The sequence below is a fragment of the Grus americana genome, chromosome 26 (assembly GCF_028858705.1).
Source record: "Grus americana isolate bGruAme1 chromosome 26, bGruAme1.mat, whole genome shotgun sequence".
Classification (NCBI taxonomy): domain Eukaryota; kingdom Metazoa; phylum Chordata; class Aves; order Gruiformes; family Gruidae; genus Grus; species Grus americana.
In genome coordinates, this window is record NC_072877.1 from 5,721,777 (window position 1) to 5,747,957 (window position 26,181).

The 26,181-nt window shown below is 44.3% G+C and overlaps 1 protein-coding gene across 3 annotated transcripts in view; it reads left to right on the plus strand.

The window, feature by feature from the left end:
* The window catches only part of ANTXR1 (ANTXR cell adhesion molecule 1), a 111,518-nt gene extending 86,562 nt beyond the window's left edge, over positions 1–24,956 (plus strand). For all 3 annotated transcript variants that reach the window (XM_054804439.1, XM_054804441.1, XM_054804440.1), the window contains 2 exons: positions 389–469; positions 20,604–24,956. In XM_054804439.1, coding sequence (XP_054660414.1) covers positions 389–469; positions 20,604–20,876 — 354 coding nt within the window. In that variant the 3' untranslated portion in view covers positions 20,877–24,956. The remainder of the gene's footprint in view (positions 1–388; positions 470–20,603) is intronic.
* The last annotated feature ends 1,225 nt before the right edge of the window (positions 24,957–26,181 follow it).

The following is a 26,181-nucleotide window of genomic DNA, read 5'->3' on the forward strand; positions in this document are numbered from 1 at the left end:
ATAAATTCACCTGATTGCTTTCTGCATTGATTTAGCATTTGCTAGCAATGAGGTCAGGAGCTGAACAGGTATTGGACTTTCAGCCCAGGAGGTATCTAAGTCACCTATTACTTTTGGAGATTTTCAGAAGAACACATAAAGGCTAGACACACGATACTGTTGACTGTCAGACATATCTGCTTATTGCTCATCTGAAAGCCTCTTCCTTTGCACTTGCGGCAAGTTTGGAGCAAGTTTCCGTGAGAGAAAACATTGCTCTCCAGCATCTTGTACGAGCACAGCAAATAGTTAAGTAAAAAATGTGTAGGTCTAAGCTGCATTGTCCCTGCACTGCACTTTACACAGCGCACTGTTCTTGCGCATAACACTGTCTTTCTTTTAATTGCAGGGGAAATTGGATGCTCTCTGGGTCTTGCTGCGGAAGGGTTATGACCGTGTATCTGTGATGCGCCCACAGCCCGGAGACAAGGTACTGTGCCTCAAAACGTTTTTTTTTTACAGCTAGGGAAATATAAAATCCTTCTAAAGTTTCTGACTGCCTTTGCATGTGGGACTGAAGGCAGACACTTATGACAGCTTAGAAATAAAAATTCAGTCATGTCTATCAGCTTTTGCAGTTTGCAACTGCAGTTCATGCAGTTTGACTGATACAGTTTGAAGTATGAAAACTGTCCAGGTGCAGGGACAGAAATATCCATTGAAGATCCCAGTACAGTCTTGTTCTTAGATAATATAGCTACTTTCAATTAATTACATAATTAATTCTAATGAATAGTAAGGAATATTTCTGCATATTTTCCTTCATTAAAATCTTACATTCTGGAATAATACTCTGAACATACACATACATACATATATATATATATAGCTACAGAAATTTAAACTTCATGGGCACTTTTACAAAGCAAAGTTTGCAGAATGAGGTTTGGACTGCTGTGTGAGAGGGAGGAAGTATTCCCATATATTTCTAGTAAAAACTGGGTTTGTGCAAATTTCTGTACATTAACGTGTGCTTGTGGGTGGAAACAGAAACCATTGAAGAGAATGGTCACTTTACAGGAATGATACTGTGTATGACAGCAGGATGCTATAGAGCTACCCCTCATCTCCAAGGTACTAATCTCCTCCTTTACAGTGGAATTAAATGTTTGGGTGCTTCCCAAACCATTTCAGGACACTTCTCCCCAACTATCTCTAGCAGTACCTCGCTGAGCACTGAAGTGGCCAACACACACAGGGAGCATGACAGCTGCACCTGAGCTTTGCAAATTTACTCTGTGTTCAAGGCACACAACGTGGGTGGATTGAAATCCCTGTCGTAGCCACAAGAAATCCCTGAACTCCTTGCAATGTAGATGGTTACACCCAGTTGCCCAGGGCTGTTCCAAATCCAAGGGTGGAGAGTTTACATCTCTCTGAGCTGCTGTCTATATTCACCTCACAGTAAAAAATGGCAGTTATATTAATGTCTTATGCAGTTGGTTTACACACCTCTGATGTAAATCAACAACGGAGATTGGAGTTGCTTCAGGAATATATTTGGCCCAAAGCTAACTGTGTAGCACTGTGAAGGCTTCAAGAAACTCAACTGCACATGAAACACCAATGTAATTTTTTGGTGGAAAATCACGGCTCTCTAACATTTGGCTCTCTGTAAGGTTTTCCATTGAATACAGGAGCAATGAACTTCTGTGAATAAAAAGGTTTAATATTTTATTCCTTTAGGGGAAAGATTTGCTAATATGTTGTCACTGAGTGTGATACTGATTTCTGGGAGAAAAGGTCATAACATACAGATTGCTAATGCCTAGCAATTTTCCCACAGAAATCAGGGTTTGAAGAATGCCTATTCTATGAATAATTTTTTGACTTGGCAAACTATGATTATTTACATGAAAGATGCCACTTATGCTAGGGAAAATCCAGAGCTGTTTAACTGAACCTGTTACAGTTAGCAGCGATTTATACTAGTGCTCCTAGCAGGCTCCATCCCTTTTTGGTGATGTATCTCGTAGACATGCAGTTCTGTGTCCTGTCAGCATAAGCCAGAGCAGAATTAGCCCATATAGATGTTATATGATCCAGCCTCGAAGTAAATAAAGCTCTTCATGATTCTGCTGTGCTAGAAAGGATCTCTGACTCCAGTGCAAGTATAATTTAGTGTGAAAGAGAAGCTGGCTGAAAATGCACCCAGGCTTAGAGCTGCTAAAATACCCGTTTCTCTCCAGCTGACTCCTGGAAGACTTGCAAACGTTTGGGCACTTTTCTGTGTAGATATGAAGTGCTTCTCAGACTTTCTGTGAGGGTAGACTGCTCTTAGAACATTTGTTTTCCTTCATGTAAACAAAGCTATGATCTCTGAGTGTTTATTGTCTTTGAATAACCCTGAGTGACAGTCTTGATGTTTTTAATCACTTTCAGACTTAAGTGAGCAGTTTATGTTGATTCCTTTACAGTAGTGACATAACTACCAGGTGATGTCACTCCCAACAGTACAGGCAAAACCAATGTGATAACTCACTGTAAAACACTGAAATGACATTTGTTAGTTTACACAGCTGAAATGGCAGAATTAAGCAGGGTTTTCCCCTCCTCTCTTCAGCCAAAATGTGGGGGTCATTTCCTTATTTCAGATTTAAAATAGAGAGAAGAATCCAGATTTCAAGCACTGGGTTCAGCTTTGGGATTTCTGAGTCATCTCCCATCTTGCTACAGACATTCCCTGTGATTTGGATACTAGTTTCAGTCTGTCATACCTCACTTTCTCCTTTGTAGATGTAGAAAGGGATTTTACCAGAGCTGGGCATTCGGTAGGTTGCCTTTACAACATTTAGAGGCTTGTGTGCAAGGGACTGGGAAGGAATGAGGCAATATTGCTGTTAACTGAACTACCACAATCTACAACTCTGCCTTGGGAGACAAATTAGTCAAAAAGAAAAGCAAAAGATTGCAAAAACAGTTGCAAAAATTACACCTCAAAAAATAAGGAGCCTCTAAGCCCTATTTGATCCCTGCCAATCTCCCTCTATTCTTCTCTGTGCCGCTGTTCTTCTGAGAGAAATTTAAATGCATATCCAAACCTTAGGATACAAAGGCTGCATGATTCAGGCTACCTTAAGGCTAGTGGCTTCTCCCAGGTCAGCAAACATCATATATCTCATAAAACACGTTACTGTGCTGGTGTGATTGGAAATCCAGTGGGAAGGTCAGTGCTGAATTGATGGGGATGGCAGCATGGAAATGCAACTGTCAGTGCCTTCAATGCAGATAGTCCTGAGTCAGTGTGAACAGTTTGCTTTCCATGCAAGAAAAAATATCAAGGATAAGGAGCAATTCCACAGAAAATCTTTTTCAAAATGAAACCTGTGTCTGTAGGACAGTGTTGCAAAAGAAAAGGATCAGATGTGTTGCACTGAAATGATGGGAAATTTCTACACGTGCAAACAGCTGTGTGGCCAGAATCCCCTGCCTGGGAAGTCAGGGTTGGTTTGGATGATCGTGGATCCAATCCCCGCCATTAGCTTGGAGACTTTTCACAGTACCATGACACGAGAGCCTCAGGATTACTTATAAACACATAAACACGATCCTTCCTCTGAAGTGGAGGTTTAATAATCTGTTCATCGTTTCCTTTGTCCAACTTGGGACACAGTTCTTAGCATCTCTCCAGCTTGCAACAAGACTCACAGCAACAGTGTTTCAATCCTTGGCTGTCCAAAACCAGGACCACTTTTGTGATGGATGCATGGCCTGTGCACCGGGTGACTTGGCAGGCATGTTTGTACACCAGGTCACATGCCAGGAATACCACCAAACATATGGTATGTCTTATGGCTGACAGCTAGTGTGAGGAAGGTGTCTTTTGACACAGTGCTCTGAGATACAGCACGTCACCTCCTTGACCTGACATGCAGACTGAGGCCAACTGGCTGTATCCAACAGGTTTAGATGTTCCTAGTGCAGGAGATGGTGAAGGACAGCACTGTGGAGGACACTCACACCCAGGCAGCCCTGCACAGACATGAGGATGCTCTCCCAACCATGTGTTTTTGGTGTAGGGTTTGCCAGCGCTGAAGATTAGCCAGCAGGGTAGAGCTGTAAGAGTCATTTTGGCAGTGGTGAGCTCAGCTATAAATTCTGTGGCCTCTCCATGTGGTTCCAGATAGGTCCTTTGGAGCAGGCAGCATGGGCCAGGGTCACAGCAAGGACAGACTTGGTCCTCACCAGGTTACAAAATCTTCAGTGTGGGTGAATGGTGGCAAGTCGGCGGGCTTTAATTGCTGTCCACTGGCAAATTTAGATTTGATCCTATTCTTCTGGGAAGTGTAGGTAAAGGAGTCCTCTACTGAGCTTGGCAACCAAGAGGGCTCATCAGAGCTGGTATTGACAACCCCGAGTCAGTTGTGTGGTTTTAAAGTGCAGGCAGAGCCGGTCTGAAACTTCAGCCCTGACGCGCTGGTGTAAACCCAGCCTTGCCAGTCACAGATGACAGAAAGCTTCGGGCAGTCAGATATGTGGCTTTGAGGTACTACTGCACAAGGCAGGGCAGCTTCAGCTTTCCAGCTTCTTCCTGACTGCCTAACTTCATCTGATGCCATCCTTCCACAGGGTGCTGAAGGGGACCAGGGCATCCATCACTCCTATCCCAGGTCCTCTGCAGGACTGCTGGGCAATGGAGGCTGGGCTGGGCGCTCTGGTTTGCCTACCTGGCACTCACCCAGAGGAGTTTCAGACTAACTAGCTCGGCTTCAATCACACCGTGCAGCTGCTCAGCGTAGACTTCACGACACAAACTGAATAAATAATCCAGAGTTGCTTAGCAGCAAATGAGTGTGCCCACGCTGCCAGCTACATACAAACTGCCAGCTTTACACCATAGACATGTCCTAGGAATGAGAGAATCAGTGATTAGCAAAGCATCCTACAGTAACCAGCAGGCTCAAACAGAGCCACCAGATTAAAAACCTACCACATGGTGCATTCTCAGGCTAGATAAATATTCAAACACTTGCATGCAAAATTTATGGCTAGTAAAGAGTGGCCTGAAACTTGCAGACAGGGGCCTTTGAGCATATGATATTCCTAAGAGCTAGAAAGAGGAGCCCTTTTGAAAGCAGTTTGTACCTCCTTCCTTCTCTTTCATGAAGAAGAGAGGGAAGCAGATTTCAGACTCTTGGTGTTGTCAAATGGGCACCTTAATTCACCCACCGGTCAACATAAAAAAGTGAAGCCAGATGAAAGGCATCTCTGTTTGCTTTGGAGCCTGAAAAGGAATTGGACTTAATTGCAGGGTTACATCACTTTCCTATATAAGCAATCCCTTGCTATAATCATTTACTTTATCCACTGCCAGCACATGAGCTGAGCTGTTCAAAAAGATCGCTTGCGTAGAGTGAACGATGGATTCAGCTTCAAACACTGTGTTGACTAATTGTTACTCTTTATCTGCCGGAGCCTGTGCAGCTTCCAAGGTACCATGCAAATTGTCAAGACGTCCCCTGCCCTGAAGTTCACATCAGTCTGTAACAAGACATTGGTTCAAGGGCAGTGACTAATAAATTTGCAATTTATATACATTGCAGTGGATAACGTGGGGAGTGAAGCTTAGATTCCAGTCCTTCTCCTCTGTGTGACCTCAGACGATCCCTCTTCTTTGCCTCTTGTCTGTTCATGCCCTGAACCCTTTAATCAAGGTTGACATGCCTCGTACTAGGACTGTTTCTTCACTGCAAAAGGTACAGTCACAGAAATAACTGACTAGTAATGCTGGATACAGTGCTAGATATTCCTGGACAACAGAGAGCTGAGACTCTTCAAGGATGCCTGCCCGAAAGGATGCCTGCCCGTAGCATGGCAGCAACCTGAGCCAGTCTTACTACTACAGCTCCACGCAAGCTGTGGCTTTTGATATCAGCAACAGGTCCTGATCAGTATGTTGTTGTATCTGCAGCAACTGACCACATGCCCGTCTGCATTTGCAAGAACAAACCATGAAGAAAACTTTGGTCTGGTTTGCAGAAGGCTTTTAAAAAAAAGCATCTTTTATCCCAAAGCAAAAGGAAAAGGGAGGGATGTTCAGGACCCGTTTTGAAGTGCACCCAGAGAGGCTGAGATGCACAAAAAGGTTCTGAAATTCTCTTTTTTTTTTTCCTTTTGGAGTCAAACCTGGAAATGGTCTGAGGTTACCAGCAGACACAGATGTTTCCAATAAGGCAGGGAAGTCAGAGTCACATGGGATTCCTGTGGTCTTCTCACATTTTCAAGAGACTAGGTTTGCATTCTTGTCAGCATTAATGAGGTTATTTTTACATTCAAAACATCATCAGATGGGGTGATGTAAATCATATATGTATTTTTTTAGAAAACTTTATCGCTTTTATCATGGAGTAATGGAATGTTTATTTGTGTAAATTGCTCACTAAGCACGGGATCTAAATAATTAGTATCTCTTTGAAGTGTCAGTTGCATTTCCTTGATAAACATTGTTCTGTCAGGAGTGTATGGGAGATTATTAAAATGTATTTCAAGCTCAGACTTGGCCAGGAACATCTCAATCTGGGAGAAAATTCTATTTTAAGTTTTTATTGCATTAATTGTATTTTCATTTTGTGTTTGTATGGGTAAATATAGATGTAGACGGGTATAAATATGGAGAAAAAGTATAACAAAACCGTGTGTAATTATGTGTAAAGATGTATCCTACCTAAATTAACAAAGGTGTAGGGAGAGGAGCTTTTTCCAGAACTAGTATAGTTTTGCAAGTTTACTGGTAAAAACACATAAGCTCATATCTTGTTAGCTCTCAGTGATATGGTTCTGGTACAAACTGTGGTTAGTTATGACGAGAGGATGAGGCTACAAAATACATGAAAATGTCCCAATTAAAGTAATCGCAATTGTTCTTTTTACTATGAAAGGAAGAATGTGTGTGTGTGCATGTGCTTACATAAAAAATTGATCTTAATATAAACAGAACAGTCAGAGTATGAAATAAGACAAATTTACAGCCAAATTGCATGAATCTTCACTACAGAAAAGCACTGTTTTTCAACAAAAGCTTACAAAAGTCCCTCTCCCCTCAATCACACTAATGTTTTTATATTAAGGTGAAATGCCAAAACCTAAAATTAACTTGATTTCAGGCTTTGCTGTGAATGTTTTGTGCAAACTACGGAGTTCAGATGACCGCTCTGGATTATATCAGCCATTCATCCCAAATTACCGTTTTTTGTGAAAGGTCCGATTCTGCAAAGCAAGGACTTGCTCTTGCATGTGAAATCCCACTGCATTTCTGGAGAATCACCAGAGCTTGTGCTCCAGCGCTGCTGACCAGGCATCTACCTCTACACAGCTGTGCAACAGGGGACAGCAAAGAACTGTCCGCCCCCAACCAACAATGGTCTCAAAGTCCTAAGCCTAGAGATGGATAGCTCTTCTAATTTGCATCCTGCAATTAGAATTCTGTGTCTAAGGTGTCCAGCTGAGCTGGAGGTTTGTGGGCTGTTCTCATATGGCAGCAGGGAGATCTGAGTGAGGTTTGGGCGCTTGACTGGGAGGCGAAGCCTAGAGTCGCTCCAGTCTCTGCCACACAGAGTGACCTTGACCAAGCCACTTCATCACCCTCCATTTCTCAGAGGCTTTTCCTGGCCTCTATATGAGGCTAATCCAACATATTGTCTTTCCCAAAGCATTTGTGGAAATGGCTGGAACTCAGTAATAAATTTCAAGGATTAGCAACAGTCACGGCTGTACAACTGTATTTGCAGGTATGTGTATAGTTTTGCACAGTGGCCTGTGAGTTCACGTGGTTACAATGTGATGCTAATAGTACAGAGATTCAGGGTTTGGAGGGTCAGGTCTGTACATTCTAGACCTGTATGATGCTCAGACAGTTTAAAGTCCAGCAGTGTTTCTCACATGGTGCGCCAGAGTTAATTTTTCTTTTGCAAGCTGAGGTGTTACAAGAAGAAACTCCATGGGAACCAGGAGCTAGCTTTGCCAAGGCTGTCCTCACACCATCTTTGGGACGTGTGGCAGGAGTTTACCTGTTTCGGCAGACTGTGCTTCTCAGTTCATGGGACAGCCCCCCTGCATGCTCCTAGCTGAGTGGGCAATCGCTGTGTCTGAAAAATGCAGAGGAGGAAAAAAGCAGCCTGAATCATTACCACATTACAGTAAAGTTTCCTTCTTCTGTGTCCGTTCTTATGCTTTGAAAAACCTTTAATGTCCTGCACATAATTGTGTGTTTTACACAGGAGATTAGCATTGGCTGCTGTGCCATTTGAGGAATGTGACTGTCTTTTTATTTCTGGCAAATTCAAACTCCCAGAAAACAAAGTCCCCTTGCGATGACTTCCCCTGCCTCGTGGAGAAAGCTGTGTACTTGCAAAGACCTATCTGGGAGATAACTAGTTGTCTCTCACTCCCCACACAGTGCTGAAATGGAAGGAAATCAAATCTAAACTGAAAAGAGAGGGACAGTGCTGCCCCATAGCCTGGGGCCTTGCTTCCTTTTAGTGGTGTAAATCAAACCCATTGTGCCAGGTAAAATAAAAACAAAATCTCAGCCTTGTCTGAGGCATGGAACAAGATCAAGTATAGACAGATACAGTGAGAATCACTGAGACAATGTGGCAGTACTAATTTATCCGAATGCTCAACAGTGGATCTGCAACACCAGCTGGAATAATCTGTTAATGTAGTTCAAATATTCCTTTAACCACAAGGAACTTGCAACTAGTTCATTCTCCCTCAGCACATCTCCCATGCAGCAAAGAAGGAGCAGTGCAGAGTTCCAGCCAAAACTGAATACATGCGTGTGCGCCTGTGTGTTAGAGCCCAGAGCAGGCACTGCCTCTGGAGATCAGGCCATAGGAGAGGGAGAGTGCAAAACTCTTGCTGGGTCAGACAGAGCAATACTCTTCTGGACTAGTGGGACAGGGAATTAGACCGTCAGGTGTGTCAACTGTGCAAAATTTGCAGAATATACTTTTGTTTACCAGAGGACAGTTGTCTAGATGCAAGCACTCAGAAGGTGATGTGGGTTTCTCCATCTAACCCAGTGCCACCTCTGCTCTTGATACAAAGGCAGGTGCTGGTGTTTCCACTCCCATCCTCCCTAGCCCCAAGCACACAACTGTGTTTTGCTCCTCTGAGAAACTGTATGAAACAGCATTTCTCCGGATTTTAGTACAGCACTGAAACCATCACAAATGTTCAGCTTTACTGTAAGGTGTGACTTGAATTGAGGCAAGAAATTAGCCTATTTAAGGGTTGACTTGAGATTTCCAGAGCAGTGAGGGACTGGGCAGGCTCTCTCTCTGTGGGGCTCAGAGAAAGGGCAGCCTTTGGTATAATGAGCTGAGAAACAAAAGGGGTTTCTGGTTTGTTTTAAAGAGCAGAAGGCAAAACAAGCCAATGGAACAGCGTAGTTGAAACTTTCCTCTGCATGGAGCGAGTAGTTCTGCAGCTGTGGGGTGAATGAAATAACTGTTGGAGTAAAACCCTTACTGGAGCAGCGCAATGATAATAATGCTATGCTATGGGGGTAGAATTGCAGAACCCAGGAGACCAGATGCACAGAAGCATCTAGGTATGTAAATTCTCACAGAAAACATTGCAAATTTGTTCAGTAGATGTTTAGGTTCTTAGAAATCACTAAAAACATAGGACGTGAAACTCCTATAACAGAAAGAACAGGATTTTGGTGTGGAAAGAACCACCTTGTGAGAGATGTCTAGAAAACCCATCTCTGCCATGCAGGTTTCTTGCTGAGTGAATGTTGATGTTGTGTTTCCCTCATGCAGCTTCCAGCACTGGGCTGGACTTACTCTCCTTATCCTTATGGGAAAGCAAGGTCATTGTTTCCTGTGGGACTGTAATAAATTCCTAAAAATAAGCAGCAGCCCCAGCTGAAAATTTTGGACTGTGTCTGGGTCCATCTGCACTGAGAACTTGTGAGGGGAACCCTAGATCTTACATCAGCAATCAGAGGGCCCTCAGAGACTTGCAAGGCACGCAAAGCCACCCAGAAACAAAAGCACCAACTGCAGATGCTTTACCTGTAGTCCAAGGCACAGAAAGGGATGACTGAAACTACAGCTTAATTCAATCTTTGGCTTTCCCTGGTCAGGCCCCCATCCTGGACGTGAAAGCATGTGGTACCTGCTGTACCCTGGGCAAATATCTGCATGAAGTGCAAAAAGAGCAAACAGCATCAGATTGAAGCTCTAGGATGGAAGTTGTGAAGACAAAGGCACAGTGGATCTAGGAGTGGGACAGTCAGCAGAGCGGCTTACACCATGTCAGTGTGTCACACGACAGGTTGCAGCATAACTTTGGTAGTGTTAGAGTCACACCTCTCCGGTCAGCCCTGTAAGCCCTAATAACTGAGGGCCTTGCTTCCTGATCCGTTTTTGTTAATACACATTCCAAACACATAAGCGGTATTTCAGAAGAGCCATAAAGAGACACAGTGGTGCGTGGCGGGGCAGCAACCACCCTCTGTGGGTGGCTGGTGTAACTCCAGCTGGGCTTGTGCTGCTGTACGTCACACTGTTCTGCTGCCAGGGCTGCAGCTCTCCCTCTTATCTCTGCTGCAATCACTGTCCCACGGAAACCTGCAGGGAGTGTGCTGTGTGTGCCACCCCTTGCCCAGGGCAAAGAGGAGTGCAGGACTCTACCAGTAATGAAGAACCCCTCCTGTATGTCCCTACAAGCAATAGGCACCTTTACTTGGTAAATCGTGGCCTACGTCCCACCCTGTACCACCAGCAACTAACAGACTACGGGGAGCACAAAGGCAATTTATTTCAGCATTAGCCGTTACGCATTTGCAATAAACTCAGCTATTAGCAGGTTCATGAGGAACTGTAAAGCCCATTAAGAATTGCCACCACACAGGAATGCTGGTTTTAACTTGAGGCTGCATTATTAGAGCTATATCAAAAAATACAGAAGGAATGTAGCAATTAGCCTAGGCCTTTGCTTGGAGCACACAAATCTAATGAAAACATCCCCAAAGCCGTAATTATTTGTTCATAATTGGATACTGAGGAGCAAATTCTGCCACACAAACCTCCAGTGAGTTCACTGAAAGTCATGAAATCTATTTCATTACAGAGTAGCCAAGAGGAACAGTAATACAGGGAATGCTAGGTATTTCTAATTAACTGTGAATATCACAAAGCACAAAAGCAAAATCTACCACCCTGGAGAGTCCCCCAAGTCCTCTCATTTTGAATTAGGAGTCTGTTTTAGAGATGAGGAAATTCAGATTTAAGGTAATTGTCTGATTTCACACCATGCTGTTTCACAGTGTCATGAACAGAAACCTCCTCCTGAAACAAAGAACAGAAACCAGGAGATAAGATTTCAGATTCTCCCACTTTAAACACTAGACCATGTTCCTTTTTCAGACCTGAGAATAAAACCAGCTGTGTGGACTCCCAAGTCACCCCCCACACCTATATGACGCTATGTTGCAACTTGCTTGATGATTCTTCTTTCTGCAGACTCAAAAACGCACAGGCGCTAATAAGGAGCTATTGTTTAACCCATCGTTAAGTCTAAGCTAGAAGGTTTCTGTTGATAGGCTGCAGAGCTTGAGAACAAAATTGTAACCTTTCCGCACATGCTATTGCTGTGTGGTTTTCCATTAATAGCCATGGAAAAGTTAACCTAAACGTTAGCTCTTTTTCCTGGAACTAACAGCTCCAAAGCCAAAAGCCCGGTGATCTGCTCATCAGCTTGCAGGGCTACTGCAAAGCAGACTGCTCGTTACTGTAAAAACAAAGCACAGACCTGGCTCTTGAACTGCTGGACCTCTGTTTTTGAAGCAGGGAGCAGCCAGCTCATAAAGGGGAGCATCCCAGTCGTATCTTGATCCAGGGCAAAATTTCCCCTAGACGGAATTACAAGGTTATGCCTTTAATATTGATGGTTAGAGATCTGCCTCAGAAGCCAAGGCAAATCTAGCAAACAGGGATTGCAGGGACGGGAATTATTTCTTATTAAATACTGGTAGAACAATATTCAGCAGACGGTGATTCCCATTTCCTCGAGCCATTAGCACTGCCCTGCACAGGGTAATTTTCCTGAGTCGTGTTATATGAAAACAGCCATTGACTTGTGGTGTTCTCACATTCACATTGTAAAGATCCTATCCTGAACCACGCCATCTTCTTTGCCCAAAGACAAATTGCACCCAGAGAGATCCTCCCCAGATCACTGATTTCTGCAGGCTGCAAGATCCTGTGGGCCTGCTCTTCCTCTCCAGAGGGATGTTTGCCACTGCCCTTGATTAGTTGTTCCACTTACTTATCGCTGCCAAAAGAATGTGTTTCATTTTTCATTTGAAGTTTTCTCTTTTCCTCGTACATGGTAGGCTTTGTTATTCAACCTCCGAATGAAAGACTAGAATCCTGTGTGAGACAGTGTCTTTTGTGTGCCACTCAGCATTTCTCCAAGACTAGCTACCTCTTTCCAGAAAGACAATGGGAAGAATGACCAGATCTTCCTGGAAATGACACCCATCCCACAGCATAAATAAGCCAAAACTAGCTCCTGCAAAAGTAATCAGGCCTCTTTGCTGACATAGAAATGCCCACTCATCACTGGAAGAGCCACGCTCCCCGAACTCTGGCACGAGCCAAAGATTGAGGCTATTAAGCTCATTCCCACGCTCGAGTTTGGCAAGGTAGAAGCCTGTATCATCTTGTTTCACTTTTTGTAGGAGTTTGCTCTGAATGTTTTCTTTTCAGTAGGTTCCCCAGCTGGTTCAGTCCTGCATAATGTGGTTACAGATATCAAGAACCAGAAGCTGGCAGAGCAATGGGTATTATCTGGGTTGCGGTAGGTCTGAAGAGCCAGGCACAGACGAGAAGTTATGAGTAAGCTTATGAGTAAGATTTCAACTGGAGGTTGAATTGGCAGAACCACTCTTTGTACTGTGGGGCCCTCAGATACACAGTGCTGTATACATAGGTATATGCAAGCTTTACTCATAAGCCAACATGACTGAGCTGATGCTCTAAATAAGCTCTCAGTTATTTCAAATGCTGTGAAAAAGCTGCAAAAATTGCAATACTTCATGGTGTCTAGTTTCCTCTATTCTTCAATGTATACTGCTTGTGGGTTGCTTGAACAGAACAGGATAATACAAATACAAGCCATTGCTTTAATATCTGAATATACCAAACCATCTCAAGGCATCAAAGAAAGGTAGTTTTTCTGCTTCTTTTTTCCTTCAGAATTTAGACAGGATGCTTGTCTGCAGTGTAGGAAACTGCCTTTGATACAATTGGAGTTCAGTGGCCACGTGTAAGATCACTTGTCACTGGTTTTGATAACGTGTTTATCATTCTCATTTGGGGTAAATCCCGCCTCCTTACTGGCTTCAGAAGGAAACACCATTTTGTACCGCTCTGTTCCTGGAAGTTAGCAAGTCAAATCTAGCATGGCGTGTAGTTCTGAGACCTGACAGAAAACTCTGGATCTTGCTCCAAACTTTATCACTCTGCAGTACTTTTCACAAGATCTTTTAAGGTAAACCATAAATAGCAGTCTATGGTTTTCAGTGCTGCCTCTACAATGAGAGACCAGGTTATTAGGACCCTGTTGGAGTGATGATCTTATCAATGGAAGTCTTCCTCTTAATTTTGGGAGAAAATAGGTCAAGCCTCCGATTTCTTATTTATTGAGTGGCCAAGGTGGCAGGAATGCCTTGGGAATTTTATGAGCAATGCTGAGTTCTAGGCTCTGTATTTAGTAATGAGACACAGATGGGAATGGTTTTGTTGTGGTGATGTTTTATCACGAAATGAGACAGTTTTAATAGTTGTTTGGTGACTAACAGATACAGAGGTAGCCGTATAATTAGTGTGCTTGCTGCAGGCGGCAGTGTTTCCTGGCATTACCAAGCATGCTCAACACAGACTGATCTCACTGAGAGAGGCTGGCTAACAAAGCCCAGAAGCTAGTTAACAGTTTCCTAAAACTGTCTCCAGATACCCTTGTGTGATTTAAAAGGCAGCACACTGCCAGCTCAGGTCGTGCAAGCAGGGATATTTTAAGCTTGCAGAATCCTACCACGTAGCAGAAGCCACCCGGTATTTTGGGGGTTATTTTGATGGGGATTCAGAGCAGTGAAACTCCCTGGGAACCCAAGAGCTCCCTGGCCAATGCTGTTCCCAAATGATAAAACGTTAGTGGGAAGCAGATACTGATTATTCTCACCCTCATCTTTTCGCAGTATCACCTTTGTCCAGGCACAAAGGGATGCATTTTTGGAGAGACGTTGTGTGAAGTACCCTATGCAAAGACCACTTTCACAAGAGGGGATCCACACCACATTGCCTATAGGCAGTTTTTCTCTGTAGCCACAGGAGAGGCAGCATGAGCTGTCTGTGCCATTTGGCTCTTGCAGGCTGCAGACAGGCAAACTGCCAGTTTACCCCTTTCCTCTCCCTGTCGGGCTCAGAGCTGCTATCAGATCCACTGTGACTCTCCACTCTGTATTCCTCCTTCTCTCCCCACCCATCACCCTCACAGATGTTTGTGGAAGTTTCATGTCTGGACCGAGTTCAAATCGAGCACCCGGGATCTTTGGTAGGGAGGGTTTGGTTTGGAGAGTTTAGTGTTCATTTCTCTCATCCGTGTACGTGCTCTGCTTTTAAAGTAGCTACAGTTTAGTAAATCATTTCTTTGCAGACACTAGTGGTAACTCTCGCATTTATTTAATATATTTAATGTTTGCCTGTTACTCATTTGGCCAGTAGATCCAACAAGTTTTTGTGCATGCTTGATTTAGAATCAGGTATCAAATCACAGGTTAACTTTTACATTTCTTTTTTTTCTCTCTCTCTTCCTTTTTCTCTTTCTTCTCTTTACTTCTGTATTTCTTTTTATTTCTCTCTCCTCTTTCTCATTACAACAGGGTAAACCAGGATATTGTTTATGGAAAGTTTGAATTACTAATGACCCATACAAAACAACAAGTATCTTTTCCAGTGCCTCTTTTTAAACCCAGGACCTCAGAAGCCAGTCCCAGTGTTTTATGATCTTAAAATGTTGATATTTTTCCAGGTATTAATTCCACCTTGATAGGAAACCAAGAGAAACAGAAACATTTTTCATCTACACTTCAGAAAAATGTGCTCCATCTTCCTCTGTTAAAGAGATATCGTTTCAGTACTGTGGAGGGCATGCCACTGCTCTGGGACCAACTTCCCTTTCCTAAATTACCTTTCTGCTCTGCTGTATGTGAGCCTCACCCTGAACAGCTGGAACCACAGAGAGCAGGGCTGAAATGAAACAAAGGAGAAAGCTCCTAGTTTGAGTCCTGCTGTGATGGGGGCTGGAGAGCTAGCTGGTTAGAGAAAAAAGAAATTCTCCAGTGTCCCAAGAGAAAGGCCCATCCTCCCTGCAGCTGGATTCGACGTGCCGAATCCCAGTCCATGTCTCTGTGCAGGTAGAGGTCTGGGCAGGTCATTGTGCACAGTACTCTAAGTGACAGTCCCTCTCCCAGTTAGTTTCCAGACTCAGATAAAAGCAGAAAGAGAGGCAGGAGGAGGTGGCTTGGACAAGGCTGTGGAGTTCCTAGCAAATGCCACAACTTGGCTGAGGCATCTGCTGCTCTTTGCACCCCTGCTTGCCAGATCCGTGTCCGAGACACAAATGCTCCAGCTCGCTCTCTTGAACACTCAGCAACCACCACCCTGTGCTACGACCTCAGTAGCCTAATGTCCCCCTCACCCCACATCCCACCCTTCTCTTTCAACCCTGGCAGCCCTCCTCAGGCAGCCAGATGTGAAGAACAAAAGGAAAAGCTTGGATCAAGTGTGCAACCCTGCAGCACTCCACAGGCAAGGAGCTCACAGGGCAAGGCCCATGGTCAGAGGAGACGAGACTCCCATGGCTGAGCACTTTGTTGTCCTAAAGGCAGTGCTGCCTGCCTTCATCCCTAAGACAACTAGCTGTTGAAGGTGAAAGAGCAAGGCCACTCCAAGCAGAATTCATTATGCATATGCCTGCAAGCAGTACTCTCTAGAAAAACAACATAAAATGCGAGAGTGAATTGCCCTCACTGATTTTGCTGATTCCACTAAATTTCAGATCTAATAATGTCTCCATATTGCTTCAATTGTCTCTTCTGAGGCACAGCTGTGACTTTCCCCCCTGAAGCGTTGTGGCTGCAGAAAGGGAAATAAAACCTAGCCAAGGCGTTCAACACAACAGCCTTTTAATATACAGCCTGTTCCCTACGTTTATACATTCTGTATCTCCAACTACTTTCTCCCTGCTAGAAAGACTAATAGAATTGACTCCTCTTATTCTCACAGGTGCGGTATAACCTGGTTAAGGAGATTTTTTTCTCCTGGGATGAAAGGTGACTTCTGTTTAAGGATCCAAACTAGCATTTCGTGGAAATGGGTTCATTGGTTCGTTTCCTGCCTCCTGGGTGTTCTGCCATCTTCCATACTCACCTGATCTAAATTTGGACACATAAATGAGGTGATAAACCTTGGTGGATAGCTAAGAGGGGCTGCTGACTGGTGGCCACTGAGACCCTCCTAAAATCACAGTCATGTGAAGGTTTCTATGTTTCCACTGATTGTAGAGAGATCCCAGACTCCTCTTACCCTGTAGTGCCTCAGACACTCTCTCTGGCTTTGCATCCAGATCCCAAGGCTGAACAAGGCATTTGGGCCCATTTATTCAGAGGGTCTGTTGCTGGTCACATCAGCTTCTGTTATCTGTGGGATGAACTGAGTTGTGCTGGCAATGGAGAGCCCTGTAAAAGCTTGAATGGATGGGTGATTAGCCAGCCAACTTGGTCTTCATCCAAACAGTTTTCCAGATAAAACAGCACCGAACGGTGGAGTAGGTCAATGATGCTGATGTCTTATTTTTGTGTTGCAATTGCATGGTACAAAGCCCAGCTGTGAATCGGGGCCCCCTTCTGGTAAGTGCAAGTGGGAAAACACGTCTCTTGCCCTGCATTTCAGAGAAAGCTGGGTCTTCCGGAGCTCTAGGATTTGTGGTCACACTCTGGCTAGCACAATCTCTGCACTGTTGTGTCTGCTATCATACTGCTAGATACAAGATGAGAGCCCTGTTTAACATCCAGCGTGTTGGTTAAAGTAGCTCTTTTCCTCCTGGGTCTGCTTTGCATTTGTACCCAGGGCACTGATAAAACGTTTTCTGCCTCTCCTGTGCAATGGCATAGTAATTTGTTTCCTGGATATCTCTGTTATTCAATCTGACAATTCTCCTCCCCTAGGAGATGTTGGCTTCTCCATCTCCTCCAAGGCAGTGTAGCTGCCAAAGTCCATTTCAGTCCATTTGGACTGAAAACTCCTGTCTGGCATTCTCCCCCCTGCCTCCATCTGCATGGGTGAGAGAAATGTCAAGCAGAGAAACACAAGAACTCCCTTGGTCTGTCAGTTCACATGAAAGGAGGAGGATGCCTGAACTGTGTATCTGCCCTTCACACGGTGGATGCCCTGCAGAATTACCCATTGCACAGCAGTAGAACATGTTGCCAAACAGGTCACTGTCAATTTGCTGCAGAGCAGCAAAAGAAATAGGAGGAAAGAGGGAACGGCATGCTTGAGCTGAGAAAAAGGCACACTCTATCCTGGTTTAAGGGGAGGAAGGTTTGAACTCTGAAGTTAGACCGGCATAATGCACAAGGGAACGGGGAAGAGGTATCCGACGAGCACAGCTACACGCTGTGCTAGCTCTGGGTCAAGTCTGGCTCTTGTGTCTGCACTACCATGCTGTCTGTTCTCTGGTCTGCCTCTGAGCGCCTTATGCTCAGACTCCAGTCCAACTACTCATTCAAACCAGACAGCATGTCCAACAAGCCCACAATAAAACACAGTCAAGGACACTGGAGATTTAATCACATTTGAAAAAAAGAGCTCTGTAATTTCAAAGCAACCCAATTGCTGGAGAAAATTGTTATCATTAGTCATGGATATAAGCAGTAGTTCATGGACACAGGCTCACTAGGTAGTAGCTGACTACAAAAACTAGTGTGAACATAGTGCAGCTGTAAGTTGGTAGGAATTACTAGCACCTTTTTTATGACAACGGCACTGCTGATCAATCCAAGCCAGTTTTCATCAATAAGAAGTCAAATCTTTGCCAGTGCACAGGAGACACAGCATGTACTGTCGTACCATTTTGGACTGTGCCTTCGGCATTGCTATGAGTACTAGATGGCTTTTGGCTTTTAGTCCTCAAGCCCTGTCCCGGCCCCAAACCCAAAGATTTCTGAGCCTCACTGCATTCTCTTGAATGCTCTTAGGGCGGTGCTCAGTTCCATTTGGATCAGCAGCACCATAACCTCACCCCTGGAGCATCCAGACAGAGTATCTCTCCACACAAAAACAATTGCAACTTTTTGTTCTCTGGCTAGGATTCCTGGACTGCTGCTTTTTGTTCGGGTTTATTTTATTCTCAACATAAATAAAGAAAACAAAAGTAGTGCAAGTAATAGCCTGAAACTACTAAAGTTGCATTGCAGGAGAGGTGGAACTAGAACAAGGAAAACATTCTCATAGGGGTATTTTCTGAGTAGAATTGGTTAATCCTGGGTTCAGATTTTCACTCACTCAGCAGGCCTGTCCTATACTATTTACTTAAAATCACAGCAAAGTGCATTAAAATGACATTAAAGCAGAGACACCAGCCCACAAAGAGTAAATAAAACCAGGAACGCTCTGAGATGAGACAGCCGTGTGCTTATATCAGGCTTTCTTCTGCCTGTCAGATGGTGCCCCTTTTTGGCCAGCACCAGAGATGCTGGGATGCTGCGGAGGGAGCGTAGTGTTTCTGGTCAGGGGCATTGCTCACTCTGGCACTTCAGTTTGTATTGGCGCTTTGTCCCGTGCAAGGGATGGAGAACATGTCCCCGCTCACAGATGCTAATGGTAGCGCGGTGTACCGAGCAGTGGTCAAGCCTCTCCTCCCTTTTCCTCTCTATGTTGTCGTGCTGTAAGGACAAGCCTTAACCGAGAGCGCATTAATCCTCAAGGAGGGGCATTACCATGGGCGTATTCGTCACCGTTACATGGGTCCCTTGTCTGCCCTGGAGTCTGATTCCTCAAGGAGAGCCTGAGTTGAAGCCAGAGGATCTTCCTGCTGACAGAAGGCCAGGGCTGATCCATGCAGGGAGGCTTCAGCTGTGCTCAGAGCAGCCCTGAGGTGATGCTCTTATCTTGAACTTGATGTAGTTCAAGGCACTGTGAAATCTTTGTTTTCCTTAAACGACCTTTACTTGCACAAGACAGCCTGCACTCAGCTGTGGGTTGCTCTGCATACTTCATCGCTTCAGCAAGGAATCCACTTTCCTCTGCTGAACGGCTAAGGCTCAGACAGATGTTTCTTCAGAGCCACAGAGCATGATGATATAATTGGCAGAGCTCTTGGACAGGAGCTGTCTGTATCTCCTTATGTGTCAGCCCTTCCACGCCAGCTCCTCTCATCCCTGTCAAATCCTTCTCCTGCACCCTTCTGCCTTTCTACCACCATCTCCCTTACTTCACTTTTCATCCCTTTGATCCAGCATTTGTCCATAGGCTGGGTACAGCAGCAAGAATATACAGAGCTGTGCAGAGGATTCAAGATGTTGTTACCCCAACAGATCTACTCCAGCCTGCACAGCCTCAATGCTCCATTTGGCATTTTTTCACCAGGAAAAACTTTTACTTTGGGAGAGGAAAGAGGAAAACAGAAAATAAGCTCACGCTCACAAATCCAAAAACAAAGTATGGACTCAGAAATCCTCTAGTGCCTTTTTGGATGATTTCATATCTAAAAGAATGAATCCATAATATGATAGTGCTGATTCTGACATTTGAGTATTTACAGTGGGATCTTTCACAGGTGGAACTTAGGAGAGGAAAAAAAAAAAAGAACAGCTCAGAGGGCAAAGGTTTTGTTTAAAAATGTACAACAAACTGTAGCTTAGCACCGAAGAGCGAGAAAAGCAGTTTATTGGCTTCTCAAGAGCACTAGAATATCAAGCCATCCTAATGAAGCATGGATGTATTTCGGGAAAAATTCTGAGCAAGAAACTGTCTTAGTTAAACAAATCGCTTTTGCCTGGTTGGTAAATGATTAGAAATAGGACACAAAAGCCAGGTATTTGAAGGAGAGAGAGACTCCAAAGGTGCAAAGTCTTCATGCTGTTGGAAGTTTAAGACTGAAGTCTGGGAAGAGACATCTGTAGAGGCAGGGACCACGGGTCGTGCACTGACTCAGACGCCAGCTCTGGCCCGTGCCAGCTCTTGCAGCTTCACTATGACTTGCAGTACTTGATGCTCTGTTTAAAGAGCCTGGAGTCAGAACACCACACGAGAGGATTTCATCCTCCTTCACTACAAAAGCTGTTGTTAGGGTTTAAGCTCTTGGTTGCTCAGCACAGGACTTGCCCTTATAACATCCGTCTCTGAGGAAGGGAGAGAACAAAGCGGTGTGCCCGGCAATACTTAAAGTGACGTCAGATTTGCACACCACCAGGAACGTATCTCAGCTGTGATGCCATTGCCTCCACCAGTAACTGTGCTTTTCCACTTTGTTTTCTTTTGTTTTAGGGCCGTTGCATCAATTTCACCAGAGTGAAGAACACAGAGGCCCCACCCAAATACCCGCTCAACAACGCATACCCTCCGTCATCTCCACCTCCAGCACTCATCTACAACCCCCCGCCCCCAGCTCCGATCTATACCCCCCCTCCGCCCAGCTCACCCACACCCCACACCCCGTCCCCGTCCTCCACGCTCCCACCACTCCCCCCACCACCCCAAGCCCCACCACCCAACCGGGCTCCCCCTCCCTCTCGGCCCCCACCTCGCCCAACAGTCTAGGGGGTTGGCCTTGCTCCCGTCTCTTCCACAAGCGTTCGAGGGGCTTTTTCAGCAGTACTGTATCACATCCATCTTCCTGGGGGGGTGGGGAGGGCTAGAGGAAGCCGGACCGTTTTTGAAGTGGGTGACAACAGAACGAACGACTTTGTAGTCGTCTTTCTCCTTTAGTTTTCTTTTATTTTTAAAATCCCTTGTGCATCAGTGCCACCAAATTATCGAAGCAAGAAAAGCCAAGAGACTGCAGGAACAAGGCAAATAACTTGAGTTCCATTTCAGCAAGGCTCTCCCCCCTCTTTGGCCCTGACACTTCCCTGCGCCTTACCATGGCAATTCCAGGATACATTGAAAAAAAGGAATGAATAACTAGAGTAAGCTCTTGGGAAAGGCAATTCTCCCCGGGGAAGGACTGCAAAAGACTCTTCCAAGTGCAGACATCCCAGCTAGCTACCTGGAGACAACTGCACAAACTTCATGGTACAAGACTCAAGGTATGACAGAAAGCTGATCACATCTCACTCACATGGCAGCTGCCGAGCAAATAATGACAACAGCAGGTCTTTAAGTACAGAAACCCTTGTAAATCCAACAAGAACTGATGACAGGCAGCTGTTCCCATGGACCATGAACCGGAGAAGGGAAGGTATTGTCGTCTCGGGTGGGTCTGGAAAGGAGAAGGGGGAGGTCTCTGATGTCTGGATTTGCGTATGTTGGTATGTGGAAGTGCAGGTGAATGAAAACAGAGTGCCACTAGGAAAATGAATTACATGGAAAAATAAACCAGTCAGTATGTCACAAGGCTTTGACCCCATCCCCGGAGGACGAGGAATAACTGACGCCAGGTCAGCCTTCAGTGCTTCCAGTGGGACAGAGGAGTTCATAAAAATTGAGCAAAGGAATCTGGGAAAGGTATGGCTGACAGAAGAGCCTTTGCATTCAGTTTCGACTAATTATGTCCATCTAGTTAATAGCTCTGCAGTTCAGCAGTGTCGTTTAATGCCGGTTTCCATTTTAAAGCAAAAGTTTCTGAATATAAACAGGAGGTTAGGTGTATCGATTTCTCTAAATCCAGTCTGCTTGGGCTCCTTGTTATTGTCAGTTTGAAATGGTTACCACTGATGTGTTTCTGTTTTTTCTGTAAATTGCATTCTTTCACCCTGGAAATGTTTCCACATGGATTTTTATTTTTTGTTTTCCTTTCCTGAATAAGTAGCAGATGCCTTCCAAACTCATAGTGAAGAAGAGCCAGTGTGCTTACTCAATCTTGTCAGCTCTCAACAACATCACTTCTATTAGCAGCTGTTGACTAAGGCAAAAATGAACACACCGGACGCACAAGATGGGAATCAGTCTTCCAAGAAATGCACTGGCTGCATTTCTCCATGCTTTCTCCTCACCTTCATGGGACCCCCACCATATTCCACAATATTGCGTACGCACATTTTTATCCTGTAGCAAACCTTCTGAGCACCTGCCTTTGCAACACAGTGCTAGAAATAGGTGAGATCTCTCAGCACTTCAGTCAAACCTCTGGCTCTCTAATTTACTGTCAGGATCAGTTCTCACGAAATGACTCTCTCTCTGGAAATTGCGAAGTCATAAGAGTCATCTTTGTAGCTGCAGTTCTACAAATATCTAAGGGTTCTCATAATCATGTAATTTTCTACCAGATAAAGAAATGCTTTGCCAATACTTACTTCACTGCTGTTGGAAATATTAATTCTAGCTTTTCTAGCAAAAAAAGAAAAAAGGAAAAAGAAAAAAAATGCTCAAGGAGGAAAGGGAACAGACGAAAAGACTCAGTGGAGACTTGACTTGGGACCCTTTTGGTAAGGACATTTGTGAATGAACCCCTACCATGAGACTCAGAGTCAGGCTATAACTGTCATTGACCAGCCTTACCCACCACTAGGCCAGCGTCTCATCTATGAGACGAGATAAATACAGCAGTCACGATGGAGCTGAGGACTCAATTGACAGCCAAGGCTGGCTGTTCTGCAAAAAGGCCGATTAATTCACCCCCAACACTGTTTTGTCTGCAGGCAGCACAGAGCAGTCCCCGAACAGAGCAAGACCAACAGTTTTGCTACTCGCTATGTCAGATTGCATCAGCTACAGGCCGTGGTTAGTTCAACAAGACGACTTTGTGATTGGCAGGGGGAAGAGGGAAGCTTTTAACACCCTGACACAAGTTTGGTTGGACTCCCTCTTGTGATGGATGGGATCTGGTTTAATAGCTGTTTGATTTGGTTTCATGATGAAAGGTGTAAAAACCAGGAATAGTGTAATACAGGATCAATAGATATTTTTATTAATGGATCCTCAGTATTTCAAAGAAGTTTGGAAAGGAAATTGTTTTTAACAATACAGCATTGAGCATTTTTTTTAAGTGTCAATTAACCAACAAATCTAAACCTAGTGCTGGGGAAAAAATATGCTCCATGACTAAAGCTAACTTCTTGCAGATGTATATAGAAATTTTCATTCTCCCCAAACTAAGGGAAAAAATCCCCTGTGGTATTAAAGATGCAAAATAAAACCTAGATCAGGCTAGAAAAATAATAATTTTAAAATACCCCCTATCTAATCATCCAGTTTGTGAATAAAAAACAAACTCCAAATTTTTTGTTGTACATATTGTTACTGCATGCTTACCATATGTTAGATGGAAGCATTTCCTATCCATTGTGGATAAAAGAACATTTTTCAAGTTGTAGTAAATTATTATAAAGCCAATGACATTTCATGGCATGTTATCGTATCAAGCTGTGCTTGTTGTATTTTTTCTTTATGGTTGTATTGCTTTTTTATAAATGTACAAATATTTCCTGTAGTGACGAATACCTATTTTACATGGCATTAATTGAAGCACTAGAGCTCCAGGCTATACGCTCCCTTAATCCACTGGCAAAGAGTTTTTGCACGTCGATCCAGAGTGCAGTGGGTAGAGACAAACGTGGGGTAAGCAGATGCCGAAGCAGGGCACCCATGCTGCTGCCAGTGAATCGGTTTTGGTGGACCCTTGCTAACGTTCTCAGAAAAATCAGAGCATGTTTGGTGGTGGACTTTGTACCTGGTCTTGCATTTAGGATCAACCCAATTGTGGCTGCTACAATGGCTTCCCAAAAATACCGCACATGCTTTTTAAAATCATAGTCCTTTTCTGCCGGTCCTTAAGGATTAACTTAGGTACTTACTGTAAGGCAATCAAGAGTGAAAATCTGGTCCTGAATTTAAATCAGCTTCCACTGACAATTAATGCTATGTAAATGAGGTTGAATTAGCTGGTGTACCACATACTGAGGTATGGTACCCTATGTATTCTCTGTCTATAAAACTTTCCTAGAAACACATTACACAGGCTATCAATCCACACTAGCCAGTTTTTAAGTAAACGTTCATTATAGATCAAAAGGAGTTGAGTGGCACTACATCTGCTCTGCAATTTCAAAAGACTTCAGCAGGTCTCACTGTTTACTAGTTGCACATGCTCCTCTAAAGGCTGGTCTAAACAGCAATAAACAGACGTCTGATGGCATTAAAGAAACAGTTGTTTCATTTGCTCTAAATAGGTCACTTTGATTACTCCCGTTGTTTTTCATTCATGCAAAACTTTCTGTCAGCGTGTCTTGCAGCCTCAAAGGACTAAGCAGCTGCATTTGACAAAAATTCAGATTTTTTTTTTTAATTGCTAAAATATTACAAATTGTTGCTGGCTGTATTTTGAAGCATTCACCCACATGAACTTTGCAGTCATCCGAATTCTCTCTCTACTCCTTGGTGTGTGAAGGCATCTTCTGTCACTGTTTATTCTGGGGAAGGGGGGGAATGTCTGGCTTCTGAGAGCTCTGGCAAGACTTGAGGATAACCAGTCGGTAACGTTGCCTTATATGCGGCGCTGATGCAGCAAAGGAAAAGAAACAAGCCTTCCGTTTCGATGTTGAATTACGTTTTGTCAGTTCAGCCAGTGCTGTGCAATGATGTTTTACTCTCTCTGTTTGTTGCATGTGTCATTTGTTAAATTCAGCCATTACTCTTGCTGACCTTGATGTTATTATTAAAGAACTACACGAATTTGTGTTGGGCTCCATAAGATTCATTGACTAGGCAAAGTGAATGAAGCAGGAGGCAGGAGAATCCTGGTCAACAAATTTTCTCATAGAACTGGCTTTCTGTTGTCCTGGAGAACTCAAACCTGGTGACTTTCTTCCCGACATCCCAGAGCACTTCTGCCTGACACAAAAGCTATTTTAATCGGGACGTGACACAGCCTAAGCCATCTGTTCTTCTGCGGGACCCAGAGCCTCCGCCCGCCTTCCAAGTGCAGGACAACTCTGACTGCACGCAGCTAACTCAGCAACCTCTAACAAAGGCATCCTTTAACAAATCATAATGACTACTCGAAATAACTAAGCATGTTTCCTCTTACATTTGCTCATGGTCATTCTTTCTTCCTCTCTGCTTAACTATCTATCACTAACTCATCTGGATTTTGATATGGCTGGAATATTTTATTCCACAAAGAAGATTAACAGAGCATGAAGAAGTTCAGCCTCAGCACCCTGCCCTCCTTCAGCAAAGCATGCAGGCTTTTTTAGCTTCCTCTGAGAACCTGAGTGAGCAGTTTTCTCAGCGCATCAAACCTTGCAAGTCTAGGCGCAGTCTGGATTTTTTTGCTGTGTTTTATTTAAACCAAACTGGGAGGTCACAGTACTCAACAGGTTCTGCTCTCTTGCTTGGACAAAAGGTGCTTTTGAAATGGAGACTATCAAAGAAAATCATAGCTGCTCTTCTCAGAAGAGGACAAGTGAAAAAAAATGCAGGGAAGCATAGCCCAAACTCAGAAGGGATGATGCAAGCCTGCCAAGCCTTGATGGTGGCTCTGGGTCTTCCAGGGCACGCATTTACACAGAAGTGGCTGCACAGCTAGACTTTGCATAAAGTGCCATCACTACATTGGGGAAAAACCTGAGAAAAACAGTATAGCGAGACCCAGGCAGGCTTGTTTGCCCTTTCAGTCAGCTGTCTCCGGAAACTCCCTGCTCAGGGAACCGCATTGTGCTACCATCATGGAGACTTCATCACGGTACATACAACAGGCCAGAATTTCGCCAGCCAGAACATCTTTTGGAGCAAAGTTTCTCCAAAGCAAGGATGTGCTAATTAGCCCTGAGCATGTGGCCACCCCCCATGGTGGGCTGGCTCCTCATCAGCCACCTGCCTCCCTCCCCAAGCCCTGGGTGGGAGCAGGTCTGGGCTGCTGAGCTTGGGCTGCTGAGGGGGACATGGGTGGTTTTGGGGCTGCGTG